This window comes from Columba livia, chromosome Z (assembly GCF_036013475.1).
Source record: "Columba livia isolate bColLiv1 breed racing homer chromosome Z, bColLiv1.pat.W.v2, whole genome shotgun sequence".
Lineage (NCBI taxonomy): Eukaryota > Metazoa > Chordata > Aves > Columbiformes > Columbidae > Columba > Columba livia.
In genome coordinates this window covers 10,729,085-10,742,528 of record NC_088642.1, presented here as the reverse complement: position 1 = coordinate 10,742,528, position 13,444 = coordinate 10,729,085, and the positions used below count along the sequence as shown (strand labels likewise).

Sequence of the window (13,444 nt, the reverse complement as noted above, 5' to 3'; positions counted from 1 at the left end):
GCCTACATTGCCTCTGGTGTTAGTTTTATCTGCCATGTATTTGAAAAAGCTCTTTTGGCTGTCCTTGACCCCTTTCACCAGGTTTAATTCTAAGGAGGCCTTGGCTATCCTAGCTGCCTTCCAACATCCTCTAACAGCAGTCTTATATTCCTCCCAAGTGGCCAGCCCCTGCTTCCATGACCTATAAACTCTCCTCTTCTGTTTGAGCATACCCAACAGATCCCTATTCAACCACGCAGGCCTCCTGGCTCCCTTCCTTGACTTCCTACGTGTGGGGATGCTCTGATCCTGAGCGTGGAAGAAGCAATCTCTGAATGCAATCCAGCTATCTTGGGCCACTTTTCCTTCAAGCAGTCTTGCCCATGGGATTTCCCCCAGCTATTGCTTGAAAAGGCCAAAGTTAGCCCTGCTAAAGTCCAGGGTTACAATTCTACTTATTGCCCTGGTCCTACCATACAAGATGCTGAACTCCACCATCTTGTGGTCAGTGCAACCCAGGCAGCCCTCAACCTTTACCGCTTCGACCAGACCCTCCTTGTTAGTGAGGATGAGATTGAGCAGCACTCCTCTCCTGGTCGGCTCCTCCACCATCTGCATGAGGAAGTTATCGTCAATGCACTAGAGGAACCTCCTGGACTGTGGCTGGCTGGCTGAATGGTCCTTCCAGCAAACATCAGGGAAGTTAAAATCACCCACAACAACCAGGGCCTGTGACTGTGAGGCCACTCTCAACTGCCCATAGAAGGGCTCATCAACTTCCTCAGCCTGATCTGGTGGCCTGTAATAGACACCCACAACAGTGTCACCCCTGCCAGCCTGCCCCTTGATCCTGACCCACACACTCTCAACTCGCTTGTCATCCACTCCTGGGCAGAATTTAGTACATTGTAGTTGCTCTCTCACATAGAGAGCAACTCCACCACCACGCCTGGCTGGCTTGTCTTTCCTGAGAAGGACATAGCCATCCATGACCACATTCCAGTCATGTGAGCTGTCTCACCATGTCTCTGTAATTGCCACTAGATGGTAACCTTCTGATCGAACACAGGTTTCTAACTCCTCCTGCTTATTCCCCGTGCTGCGTGCATTGGTGTACAGCATCCAGACTTGTGCAACTCTGCAATAAACAACATCTCATTTCTGTGTGCTAAATTTGGCTCATTTGCATGCACACTGGGTAAAGAACCCTGGTTTTTGGACAACAGCAGCCCATGAGGGAGGAGGTGATGTGCTCTGCTCCAGGGCCTTTCACAGGCCCTTTCCCTGAGCCCCACAGGCTCTAAGAAGCCTCAACCCCAGACCATCACTGCTGTAAGCAGATGACCAGGCTGACCTTCTGGGCAAAGGCCACCTTTACATTTCATGTAGGTGAACACATACCTGTTTCTTTTGTCCTGAAGAGCTGTGTGTACAAGATCATGTTGGGTGGCAGGGAGATGGTGACACTGTAGTCAGTGAAGGGCTGCAGAGCGGGACAGGTGAACGTTCCCTCCTGGCCCTGCAGTGTCTCTTCTCCCTTCACCTCTTCAGCCTCACAGGGAGAGGACAAAGGTCCTGCCAAACGGCACCTGGCCCGCATGCGCTGGCACACGTCAGGGACACTGCAGGTCCAGTTCAGTTTGATGCTGGTGCTGGAAATCTCCAGGGTCCCAGGGACAACCTGGAGGATGTCTAGGAAGGAGACATTGCAAGAGGGTCACTCCCTTCCCTTCCCTTCCCACCTGAACCTTGTAAGAATGCTGCAGTCAGACAACCCTGCTCCCCACCCAGTCAGGAGGGAGGGAAAGCAAGAGGCTGAAATTGGTCACTCCAGCTCTCCAGGAAGGGGAGCCGGCAGAGTTTGGGCTCATGGTGCACTCAAAGGCTTGACATGACCTTTTGGGAGAATTCCCCCAGTGAAGCAACAGCCCTCGTTTGGTCAAACATCAGGACATTGGCAGGGAGAACAAGGGGAAGGGTAGAACAGTGTATCCCCAGCTGGGCTACACCACGGCTCACAGGGAGGAACAAAAGCATCCTTCTGCCCTTACACCCCAGAGCTGTGTGGCTGGAGTCTTCCTTTGGTGCCATGGAGAGCACAACAGGACATATTTCATCCTGGAACTGTTTTCAGGTCATCAGTCTGATGGCACTGGCCCCAAGGCAAAACCATGACCTTCATCTTGATTTTTGCCCTGACAAATTCCCAGAATCCTGCCCCTGCAAAGTACCCTCCTGCTCCTGATGGCTCCCTTACCGATGCACTGCACGCTGTACCGAATGCGGGTCCTGGTACCTCTGCTGTCCCAACCAAACCATTGGTCTGTGTACACAGGCTGCCTATTACTGACGGGCTGGCCTGCCCCTCTACATGTGACATGGGTGAAGGGTGTCTGGAAGCCCTCAGGGCAGCTCAGCATCACTTGTTTGTTCTTCTCATAATTCTCCTGGTCTGGTACCAGCTGGAGTCTAATGTCCCACTGGGGCCTTTGGCACATTTCTGGCAGAGGGGAAAGTGGATATTAGTTGAGGTGGGAGGTGAAAAGCTGGGTTGGGGTGGGAGGAGGGATATCAGCAATCATTCAGTTTGGGACAGAGCAGGGAAGCTGGGAGAGCTCCGGATGGCTCCATTACCGATGCACTTCACACTGGACGCAACGTGGATCCAGACACCTCTGCTGTCCCATACACTCCAATCTCCTCTGTGTGGAGGATTCCAAGAGCTGATGGGCTGGACGTTGCTTGAACATTTGATTCTGGTGACAGATGGCTGGAAACCCTGAGGGCAGCTTAGTGTCACTTGGTCATTCTTCTTATAATTCTCCTGGTCTGGTACCAGCCGGAGTCTGGCGTCCCACTGGGGCCTTTGGCACGTTTCTGGCAGAGGTGAAAATGGGTGTTAGCTGGGGTCAAAGGTGCTGAGGATGGGCATGGGCAGGGGGTAGCAGGGAAATCCTCAGTAATCCATCCAGGCACTGAAGAGAAAGGTAAGCAGAAACATCTGCCTGGCATTACCTATAAACAAGGCTTATGAGGAGGGGCCTCTCCTTATGCACCCAAAGCATGAAGGACCAGCCATCAGTGAACCTCCCCGTCCATCCACTTTGGTCCATGGACACTCTCAGCCATTCCACACCACAAGCAGCACACAGTTCCCCACCTTGTCTCTCCCTGCCCAGTTCCCCCAGTTCTGCGCAGCCTCTTCACAGCTGTCCCCATACCCAGCACAGCTCTGTCTCTGCCTTGAGCAGCCCCACAAACACATCACCCAAGGGAGGGCACTGCTCCTGCCTCTAATTCCCCACAGCCTCTAGCCTGATGCCAAGGGCTGACCCAGTCCCATGCACTCGGGCTCCCTTCAGTTGCTGCCACTCCAGCTCCTAGGGCTGCAGGAGATCTCCCCAGGGCCCCTCACCTGCATGGGCAGGCAGGGGGCGAGCAGATCTGTGCACTCTGGTGTAGCATTTGGAGGGACAGCAAGGACCAGGGCACCTCTGTGTGCACCTCAGTGCTGGCTCTGGATCCTGCCCTCTGCCTTCACACCCTTCTGCAGGGCCTCACACTTGGTACCTCCACCAGGAATCTTCCAACCACCCATGAATCACAGGCAGGAGCCCTGCACACCCAGCACTCTGCCTGGCCTGGCATGGGCAGCTCTGGCCACTGTCCCAACCCTGATCCCACAGACCCTTCAGGGACTGAGCCTGGCACCATACACATCCCCACCAAGGCTCTTCTGGAGCCCTGGGACAAGCAAAGGGCAGGCTCAGGGGATACCTCAATGTGGCCTTCAGCAGCACCTGCCATTTCCCCAGGCAGGCAGAGCACCCAAAGCCTCCTGTGCACACACAGCCTGCTCTACCCTACTCAGTAAGTGCAGAGCAGGACAGCCAGGAGAGCTCCTGAGACAACAGAGTTCTTAACGCCCTCCTTACCGAGGCACTCCACGCCGTACTGAATGGGGATCCAGCCACCTCTGCTCTCCATTCCAAGCCAAACTCCTCTGTATACAGGTTTCTCCGAACTGTTGTGCTGGTCTTCACTTGAACATTTGATTTTGGTGAAGGATGGCTGGAAACCTGCCGTGCATCTCAGCATCACTTCTTCATTCTTCTTGTAGATCCACTGGCTTGGTAACAGCTGGAGTTTTGTGTCCCACTGGGGCTTCTGACATGTTTCTGGCAGAGATGAATGTGGGTGTTATTTGGGGTGGGAGGTGATGAGCTTGGACAGGGGAGGCAGGCTGGGTATCAATTGGCCACAAACCCCCCAGCTGCTGAAGAGAGAGGGAAGGAGACATGTCCACGTGCTAGGACATTACCCATAAGCAAGGCTTGTGACTAAGGGTACCTCCTTGTGCACCCAAAGCATGAAGGACCACTCATCTGTGAATCTCCCCCATCCAACTTCTGTTCACAACAATTTCGGCCACCCCCCACCACCAGTAGAAGGCAGTTCCCCACCTTGTCTCTCCCTGTCCAGCTCCACCCAGCCCTGGGCTGCCCCTGCACAGCCGTCCCCACACTCAGTACAGCTCTGTCCCTGCCTGGGGCAGCCCCACATCTCCATTGCCTGAGGGAGGGCATTGCTCCTGCCTCTAGTCCCCCACAGCCTCTAGCCCAATGCCAAAGACTGACCAAGCCCCACAGTTGGTACCTTCACCAGGAACCTCCAGTCCATCCATGAATCACATGCTGGAGATCTGCACACCCAGCACTCTGCCCTGGCCTGGTATGGGCAGCTCTGGCCACTGTCCCAACCCTGATCCCACAGACCCTTCCTGGCGCGACCCTCAGGGACTGAGCCTGGCACCAGACACATCCCCACCAAGGTTCTGATGAAGCCATGGTACAGCCACAAGGCAGGCTCAGGGGATGCCTCAGCATGGCCTTCAGCAATACCTGCCATTTCCCCAGGCAGGCAGAGCACCCAAAACCCCCTGTGCACACACAGCCTGCTCTCCCCGGCTCGGGAAGGGCAGAGCGGGGCAGTCAGGAGAGCTCCTGATGCCCTTCTTACCGAGGCATTCCACATTGGATTGAATGGAGATCCCACCATGCATGTCCATTCCATACCAAAATTCTTTGTATACAGCTTTCCCATTACTGTCGTGCCGGACTACGACTGAACATTTGATTTTGGTGAAGGACAGCTGTAAACCCTCAGGGCATCTCAGCATCACTTCTTCGTTCTTCTTGTAATTCTCCTGATCTGGGGTTAGCTCCAGCCTTGTGTCCCACTGGGGTCTTTGGCACATTTCTGGCAGAGGTGAAAGTGGGTGTTAGTCGGACTGGGAAGTGACAAGGCAGGGTAGAGGTAGGTGGTGGGGTATCAGCAATCCACAGCAATCCCTCCAGCTGCTGACAGGAGAAGGAAGGAGAAACATCCATCTGTCAGGACATGACCCCTCAGTGGGTCTTTTTGGGAGAGGACTCTCCTTTTCTGCCCAGAAAACACTGCAGGAGTTGCTGGCTTGCCTGGTTGGCATTACCTTGTCTCATCGCCTGCCTGGGCTGTCCTCTTGGATTGAATGCAGGGGCAGTTTGCAGGGGCAAGCAGTTTGCAGGGGCAGCACAGCATGAAGGAGGGACTGTGTTGTGCCTGCTGCTCAGTGGGGCAACGTCACAACGAGCTATCGAGGGTGAAGGTAGAGAGGGGACATAGCAGAGTTGCTGCTGCCTCACTTACCAATACACTCTAGGGCCCTCTCAATGGGTATCCAGGCACCTGTGCTGTTCCTGCCCCACCAGGTTTCTCCATAGACTGGTTCTCCATACTTCACTGTTAGAAATTGCTTTGCACATTTGACCTTGGGCAAGGATGGCTTCAGAGCTCCCAGACAGGTCAGGTTCAGCTCTTCATTCTGTCGGTAATTTCTTCTGTTTGATGAAAACCGAAGTCGTTCATCCCACTGGGGTTCTGGGCACCTTCCTGCATGGAGAAATTCTGAGATACCATCTCGGGGACAGGGGATGCACAAGGCAGGAGGGGCTGAGACTGATCCATGACTGGGGGATTGGGGGATTAGACTAGATGATCTTCTGAGGTCCCTTCCAACCCCAAACATCCTGTGATACTGTGATACTGACTGTGGTTTCAGCATTGAACACCCAGAGGAAACTCAGGGCCCCAAGTGCAGGAAAGGAGTGTGAGCCTGGGCAAGGGGGTAATACAGGACACTGGGAGACAGGAGAACTGAGAGGCAGGGTCTGGCCTCCTCCAGCTCCCCTATGGCCTGCAACTCACTCTGCAATAGCCAAGGAGGAGACAGAGGGACAGTGAGAAACCCTGTCCCACGCTGAAGGCTTCTGTCCCTCCCCGTCTTGGAGACTGCTCCCACCTGGGACCCATGTCTGAGCTTTGGCCCAGGCACCTCACAGATACAGACATGCAGATCCCCCCCTCATTTTGCAATGGAGACCTACAGTTCTCCACTTACCTGTGGTGCAGGTGAGGTTCTCTGACACCTCATGCCACATGTCCTTATTGTCCTTCACCTCCCAAGCATTCTTCCAACCTGGAGTCATCCCTTTTGCACATCTGATCACAGCAAGGGGAGGGGAGTCTTCCACAAAGCAGCTCAGTGTCACCTCTTCATTGAGCCCATAGAAGTTCTGGTTTGGGGTAAAGTGGAGCCTTGAGTCCCACTGGGGCTGCTGGCATCCGTCTGCACAGAGGAGAAAGGGTGGATGTAAGAGGATGGGAAAAGGCCTGCTGTGGGGTCTATTACCATGGATTTGACAGTGTCCAGCTTCTTTGGTTACCACTAACTCAACTCCAAATCCCTCTCCTGCAGCCCAGAGTAGAGTTAAGATTGGGTGCAGGCCACCCCAAGTGCTGTTCCATCCATCCCTAGAGATGTGTAGGCTTTCTCACTCAGGCTTCGTTTGGGAATGGGCTACTGCCCAGCTTTTACACAGAAGTCTTTCCACTCCTTTCACCTTGACCATACAACCAGGCACTGTTTGAAGGCATGGGTCTTACAGTAGCCGCCAGTACCATGACCCTTGTTCTCCCATCTGAACTCCTTCACAGGAGCTCAGACTCCAGCAGCTGCCTGCAGCAAGGTGCTGAGATAAAAGGTGGCCCAGCACTGCCAGGACAGGGGGAAATCTGAGGCATCCAGGTGCCCTGTTCCTGGACTGTCACCCAGGAGGTGCTGAGGCATGACCATGTCACGGAGGGTCTGATGTCAGCTGAGGACCCTGGGATGACATCCCAGGGTGACACGGGGCTGTGCTTACCCTCGCAGGTGGCTGTCTCATTCCACAAGGTCTGCGTCCCGCTGGAAATGCATCTGACCTGGGGGACTGATGGCACATACTCCCCAGCACAGCTCAGCTGCACCAAATCGTTCACAGTGTAGCCACTCTGGTTTGGGGTAAACTGCAGCTTGGGGTCCCACTTGGAGGGAGCTTTACATCCACCTGTGTGCGGAGGCCATGAGGGAAAGCCTTGAGGATCACTGGACTCTGGCAGCATTCTCAGGGGTGAGGAGGCCTCATCCAGAGGGGTCCTGGTCCTCCTCACTCAGAGGGATGGCAGAGATGAGCACCTCCCAAGATGAGCCCCCAGACCTGGGGTGCATTAACCCTCCTTGCAGCCTCAGGTGCAGTGCAGGAGGGTTGCCTGCAAGCCCTCCTTCCCACCCACACATGTGGAGGGATCCCAGCCAGTGGGATCCAGCCATCTGGAGGATGCTGCCTTTTCCTGTGCTCTCTCCCCCCAAGACAGGGGCTGTGGGAGTGCACCAGCACCAGCGAGTCTCTGCTGGCACCACTCACCTACATTCCTGTCATCCTGCTGGGCACTACCTGCTCACACCCATGTGCACACTTACTTGCAGCAAAAAGCTCACTCTTGTACCAATTCATTTGCTCTGCAGGCTACACTTGTTATTTTCTTCTCTCCATCCCTTGCCCCAAATACCCACCAGCTCTAGGAAAGGGTACCTCCTGCCCCATATCCCTCCCATCCTCACCCAGGAAGGGTAATACCCCCACATCTGGGTTGGCAGAATGGAGTTGACAGGGACTACAGGTACATATTTAACCAGCTGCATGTTTAGTCGCATTCTGCAACATATAGGTTGGACAACTGATGGAATTACATTTTCATTTTCCATTGATTTCTAGACAGGATTGCTGCTGTATTTCTGCAGGGAACTAATCTGAGTCTCTAGCCTCTGAGCAGATACCAGTCGTCATGTAATAAGAAATGTACTTCTCTGTGTGCTCTCTTCATCCAGCAAATTCAGCTGGAGGTACCCAAACATTGTCCAGAGTAACTGGATTGCAGCCAGGCAGGCACAGTGAGTTTGCACTGCTTCCCAACACACCGAAATGGCATTGAGACTCACCATGAAACTATGATTGCTCTGCTCTCCTTGTGCAGCAGGCCAACAGACCACAACAGCCGCATCATTTCAGCCAGAATAAAGCTCCTGCCAAACAAATGGAATAAAATCCCACTAGACTGGCAAACTGAGGAGCAATTTCAGGCAGGTGAGAGCTACTCATGAAGGCATTTCCAGTGTTTCATTTTGCATTTCAGGGCCTAAAATCATGCTTGTACAAAGCTTACTCATTGATGGGGATCCTTCCATCTTAGGGTCACAGCAGAATAATATGAACAATTGTTGTTGGAGAAGAGGTTTTCAGGGCCTGACCTCAAGCAAGAAGTGGTTTGAGGGAATGAAACCCTCCTGGGGTTTATGGGGAGTATGGGGAGCTGGGGAGTATGTGCCATCAGTCCCCCAGATCAGATGCATTTCCAGCGGGACACAAATCTTGTGGAATGAGACAACCACCTGTGAGGATAAGCACAGCCCCGTGTCACCCTGGGATGTCATCCTGGGGTCCTCAGCTGACATCAGACCCTCCGTGACATGGTCATGCCTCAGCACATCCTGGGCGACAGTCCAGTGGGGACAGCCCTAAGAACTAAGGGGGCTGCGAGTGCTCATGGGCATGGCTGGCCTCTCCCAGACTGTCCAAGTCTTTACCTTAAGCACAAGGGGACCTGGTTGCTTTCCCTTTTGTGCTTCTGTATCTCCTGGTAGCTGTTACAGTCCTTGCAGTGACACAAAATTCACCAGAAGCACAGGACACGCCAGCATCCCAGGAGGGAAATTCAGGAGGGATGTGTGAACTGCTGATGCAGGTGCAGGTTTCAAGAGATATCTTGGACATGTCTTCCTACAACCACTGATGCTCTACTGGGAGGGGTGGTTGCAGCTGTGTGCCAGAGTTCTGCCTTGCTCCCAGCCCTCTTTGAGCCTTGCAATGAAACTTGTAGTGCCCTTCATGTAGCAAAGCATTTGATGCTGATGCAACTATAAATGACCCTCTCTGGAAGGTTTTGACCCTGTGTGGTGCCTCCTTACAGAAGCCAAGGGTAACACTACATTTAAAAACACCATCTCTTACAGTTGCTGCTTCAGAGATGTAATACGGTGCAGGCTTACTGTAGTACAAAGGAGAAATAGTCTTTGTTTAAAGTTTATGATTATTTTTTTTTTCCTTTACTAAAAGGTGAAGCTTCTGCACAATGAAACTGCTGTTGAGAAGCACTTAGGATTGATTGCCTTGTTTATGGGCAATTGACTGAATTACATGTAAATACGTGCTTTGTAAGGCTCCCAGGCTGGAAGTATGTGTGATGGAATCCTTTGGACAGAGTTGGCACAACAGCCACACATTTCTGACTAGGCTGGCCACCTTCATCAGGACTCTAGTAAATCACTTTTCTTAAACCTTGGCATTTGCCATCCCTAATTGCTTGCCAGAGACATTGGTATCTTTCCCCCTTTCCTTTTTTCCAGGTGAAATGGGCCTGGCAGAGGCGCAGTTTTTGCTCCAGGGCTTCCTCTGTCCTCCTGACCATGTCTGCTAGGAGGGGGTGGTGGGCCTCTGCTGTGATCCATTGTGGTTTCCATTGTGGCATCAGGCAAGGACACAGGGCTGAATTGTGCTTCTGCAAAGGCCGCACATGCACCAGCGGTGTGTCAGGGGCCACGTCTGCCCTTTGGGCACAAGGGTTAGACTGGGGAGCAGTCTTTGCTCCCTCCCTGTACCTGGCTGTGCCTACAGAGCCCCCAGCCACCAGCAGGATGCCTGTCCCCTTTGAGCTGTAAGGATGGTCATTTGGCCCCCTTTTTTCTTCTCCATAGGCTCCCCTGTGCACTTTGGCTTGGCAGATGTGGGCCTGTTGTCCTCATGCATGGGACAGGCAGGGGCTAACACAGCACCCAGACCAAGGCTGGACATGGACCACGCTGGTCAGTGTCTAGGGGCTGGCTGGGAGAGATCAGAAGAGGCAAACAGACCCCACAGCTCATCCCCAGCCTCAGAGGAGCCAGAGCCGGGAGAGTGCTTCTGTAGGGGAGTGCACCAACCTCTGCAATTAGCCCAGGAACTAACACTGTCAGGCAGAAGGAAGGGTATGACAAAAAGAGCTTGCTTGCCTTCCAGAGGGGTAGTGTACAGCAGTGAGACAGCCTGGGGTGCTGCCAAAGCCTATTTGCCTCCTGTTTGCAGGGTGTTCTTATAGCAGCACCCGTGCCACCACAACCCCTCCAGAGCTTCCCTCCTACCTCCACCCCACTGCTGACGAGGAGCTGAAGACATGCCAGGCATTACAGCACCAACACCATCTGCATTCAGGCTTCTGTAGCTGCTCAGAGCCCTTTCTGGTGGCGTTTCTAGTGACTGCTTGTGGGTAAAGCCTAGAAGTCTCTGCTTCCCCACTGAAAGGGGAAGAGAAGACACTTTCAGTCCGTGTCTTTTTTAACCTCAAGAACATCGCTGAATAAAACCCAGTTCAGCCTCACCTCTCCAATAAGCAGGCATCTAGTTACCACTTGAGACTCACTGAGAGAAGCTAATCTATGACTGCTGAGTGCAATAGAGATGTACAGATTAGGGGACCAACACCTCTGTCCTCAGCCTCTTTCTTACACTCCATCCCCAACCACTTGGTAACATTTGCGTGGGAAAAGAGCTTGTGTGAGCAAAGGAGACTTTTCTCTAACCCAGGGTGGCTGTTTGTGTGGTTTGGTGGTGGCCATGGGAAGCTGCATGGCACACATGAGTCAGAGGGTATCAAATCTGCTGCAGTTTCACCAGGCTGGGGCTCACCATCTGTGTGAAGGAGACGGATGCACACCCCTGTGCGTGGGGGCACAGGGCACTGCTGGAGAAGGGAAGGTGCTCAGAAAGGGGAAAGAAATGTTCATCTTCTAACGTTGTAGGGACTAACGACATCCGGGAGGGTAAAAATACAGTCGTCAGACACTGTTTTTTACCCTGCACCATGGTATGCAGAGAACCACTCACAGGCCCTCCACCCCCACCTATAAGAAAAAGGCTGAGACAAGTGAAATTTCAGCATGGAAAATATGGTGTAGATGTGAACAAACAGGCACTTCTGATAACATGCAATGTGTGCTCACTGCGAAGTGGAGAATGCTGAATGGCTAGGCAGGAGTGGTAACAAAAGGTTAGTCTATTTGCCTCATATAGTCAGAGATTAACTGTTCTACTGTTCTGGCTTTGTTCTGGCTTGTTCCTTTTTTTTTTTTTTTTTTGGTATGTGTGTGTGTTTTGTTGTTGTTTGTTTTTAGTTTATGGTTTTGAATGAATAACCTCCTTGTTAATATTGTTTAATACACATGAATATAGAAAGCATTTTACAGAAATATCTGTACTGCCTGTCCCTTCTGCAAAAGGGTTATGAGTCTGTCAGGCAAAACAAAGCCTCAGCATGCCCTAGAAGCAGAAGTCACAGAGGATCAGGAGAAAGGAGAAAGAGCTATGCTGGTTATTCAGGTCAAGGTCCTGGGTTCAGCCCTTTGCTTACCAGCAAAAGATGTACTTTCTTACATTATATTATCACAAAGAATAAAAGACCAGGTGAAATCTAAGGAGGAGCAGGCAAAGTTCAACCCTTTTCTCATGGCAGCTCAGCACCTAACAAAGGCGATAGCAAAGCATGCTGGAGTCCTGCTGCATTTGATGCCCTGTGCTTGCTGAGAGGAGCTAGGAAGAGCAAGCACCATTTCCACCAGTGAAGAGTGGTATGGCAAACCACGAAGAAGACACTCACAGTTCTTAAAGCATCTCTGTATTCGTTGGAAGCAGCCAAGACTGCTGAGTGGGTCTTTAAAAGTAACAAACAATGTGAGGGTGGGGAAAGGGCTCAGGGTGGGAGCAGTGCCAGGGAAAGGAGGTGGCAAAGCAAGCAGTGTGAGGACAGCAGGGCAATGGTGGCACTTTAACCTGCACTGTTTTGCCATGCAAAAGGGCATCTGACAGAGTTTTAAGAAAAGGAGGTGAAACACTTGTTTCCTGAATCCTCGTGTACTCTGGTAATGGGAAGGGGAAGCGGTGGAGCACGCACCTCACAGTTCAAAGGCTGTCCAGCCCCAAGGCACTCCTCCACAGCATCTCTTAGCGTTTGTGACCCCCACAGCATTTTTTCTAGGTACTGTTGGAAATTCGAGCCCCACTAACACAAAACCTTTCAGATTGAGTGTGGCCTTATTTCACCTAGCACTCTCCCACTCACCAGGCATTACAGATAGTCTTCCAGCTAGGGCTTTGAAATCTGCCACTAAATCACTGCATAATGTCAAGCAAGACTGATGAGAAAGGAACCAGGGCCAGCCTGGATCATGGTCTCTGACTCTGCAGGGGAATCACCCCCTAGAAGCTTCTCCACCTGCCTCCCAGACACACGGGGACTGTAAGGAGATGCAGCTTTCACACAGGCAAGGCATCTCAGGAGAGAGAAAATCCCTCTGAGAGGAGCACAGCAAGACAATAAAGTGACAATAGGGCAACGAAACAATGCACCCTGCTCAGTGCATGGTGTCCTGGTGACGGAGTGTGCAGAGAAGCACTGCTGTGCTGGCTCACACTCAGGTCAGTACTGCAGGCACTGACCACATCCTCTGCCAGCAGCTGCTCTGCTGTTACCCAGGCTCCTGGCAGCACCATGTGTGACCCCACTAGCACCATGTGCACCCCCATCTTGCCTACCCAATGCTGGGACACGACTCTGCCATCTGCCCTCATTTCCTTGGTGATTGCTGAGTCTGTGGCCCACGGTGCTTCCCAAGAATTATTGTAGCTCTTCAGGAGCTGGCGCTGCCAGCGCTCAGTGCTGGGGATGAGGCAAGTGGGGGAAGCTGGCCCAGTGGTTCTGGCATACAGGAGCCCTGCTGAACAGGGACAGCCCCACAGTGACTGGTACCCTGGTCCCTCCAGTGTGAGGGTCTTTGTAAGTGCATGGAAAGGGACAGCAATATGAAGCAGGAACAGTTTGTCCACTGTCCGCACTGGGCTGTTCTGCCTCACGGATTGTACTCTACATCTGCCAGGGTCATGGGAGATGCTCAGGGATGCCTGGGAAGTGGGACACTTGGGTCATGTCTTGTTCCCATGTTCCCCATCTCTGCCCAACA

The 13,444-nt window shown here is 52.7% G+C and overlaps 1 protein-coding gene across 1 annotated transcript in view; it reads right to left on the bottom strand.

The window, feature by feature from the left end:
• The window catches only part of LOC102097950 (receptor-type tyrosine-protein phosphatase kappa), a 31,004-nt gene that overhangs the window by 15,815 nt on the left and 1,745 nt on the right, over window positions 1-13,444 (bottom strand). Inside the window, exons 2-8 of the mRNA XM_065047149.1 lie at window positions 6,419-6,646; window positions 5,668-5,910; window positions 4,999-5,238; window positions 3,915-4,157; window positions 2,614-2,856; window positions 2,237-2,479; window positions 1,381-1,671 (exon numbers count right to left, since the gene is read on the bottom strand). Of these exons, the coding sequence (XP_064903221.1) occupies window positions 1,381-1,671; window positions 2,237-2,479; window positions 2,614-2,856; window positions 3,915-4,157; window positions 4,999-5,238; window positions 5,668-5,910; window positions 6,419-6,646 (1,731 nt within the window). The remainder of the gene's footprint in view (window positions 1-1,380; window positions 1,672-2,236; window positions 2,480-2,613; window positions 2,857-3,914; window positions 4,158-4,998; window positions 5,239-5,667; window positions 5,911-6,418; window positions 6,647-13,444) is intronic.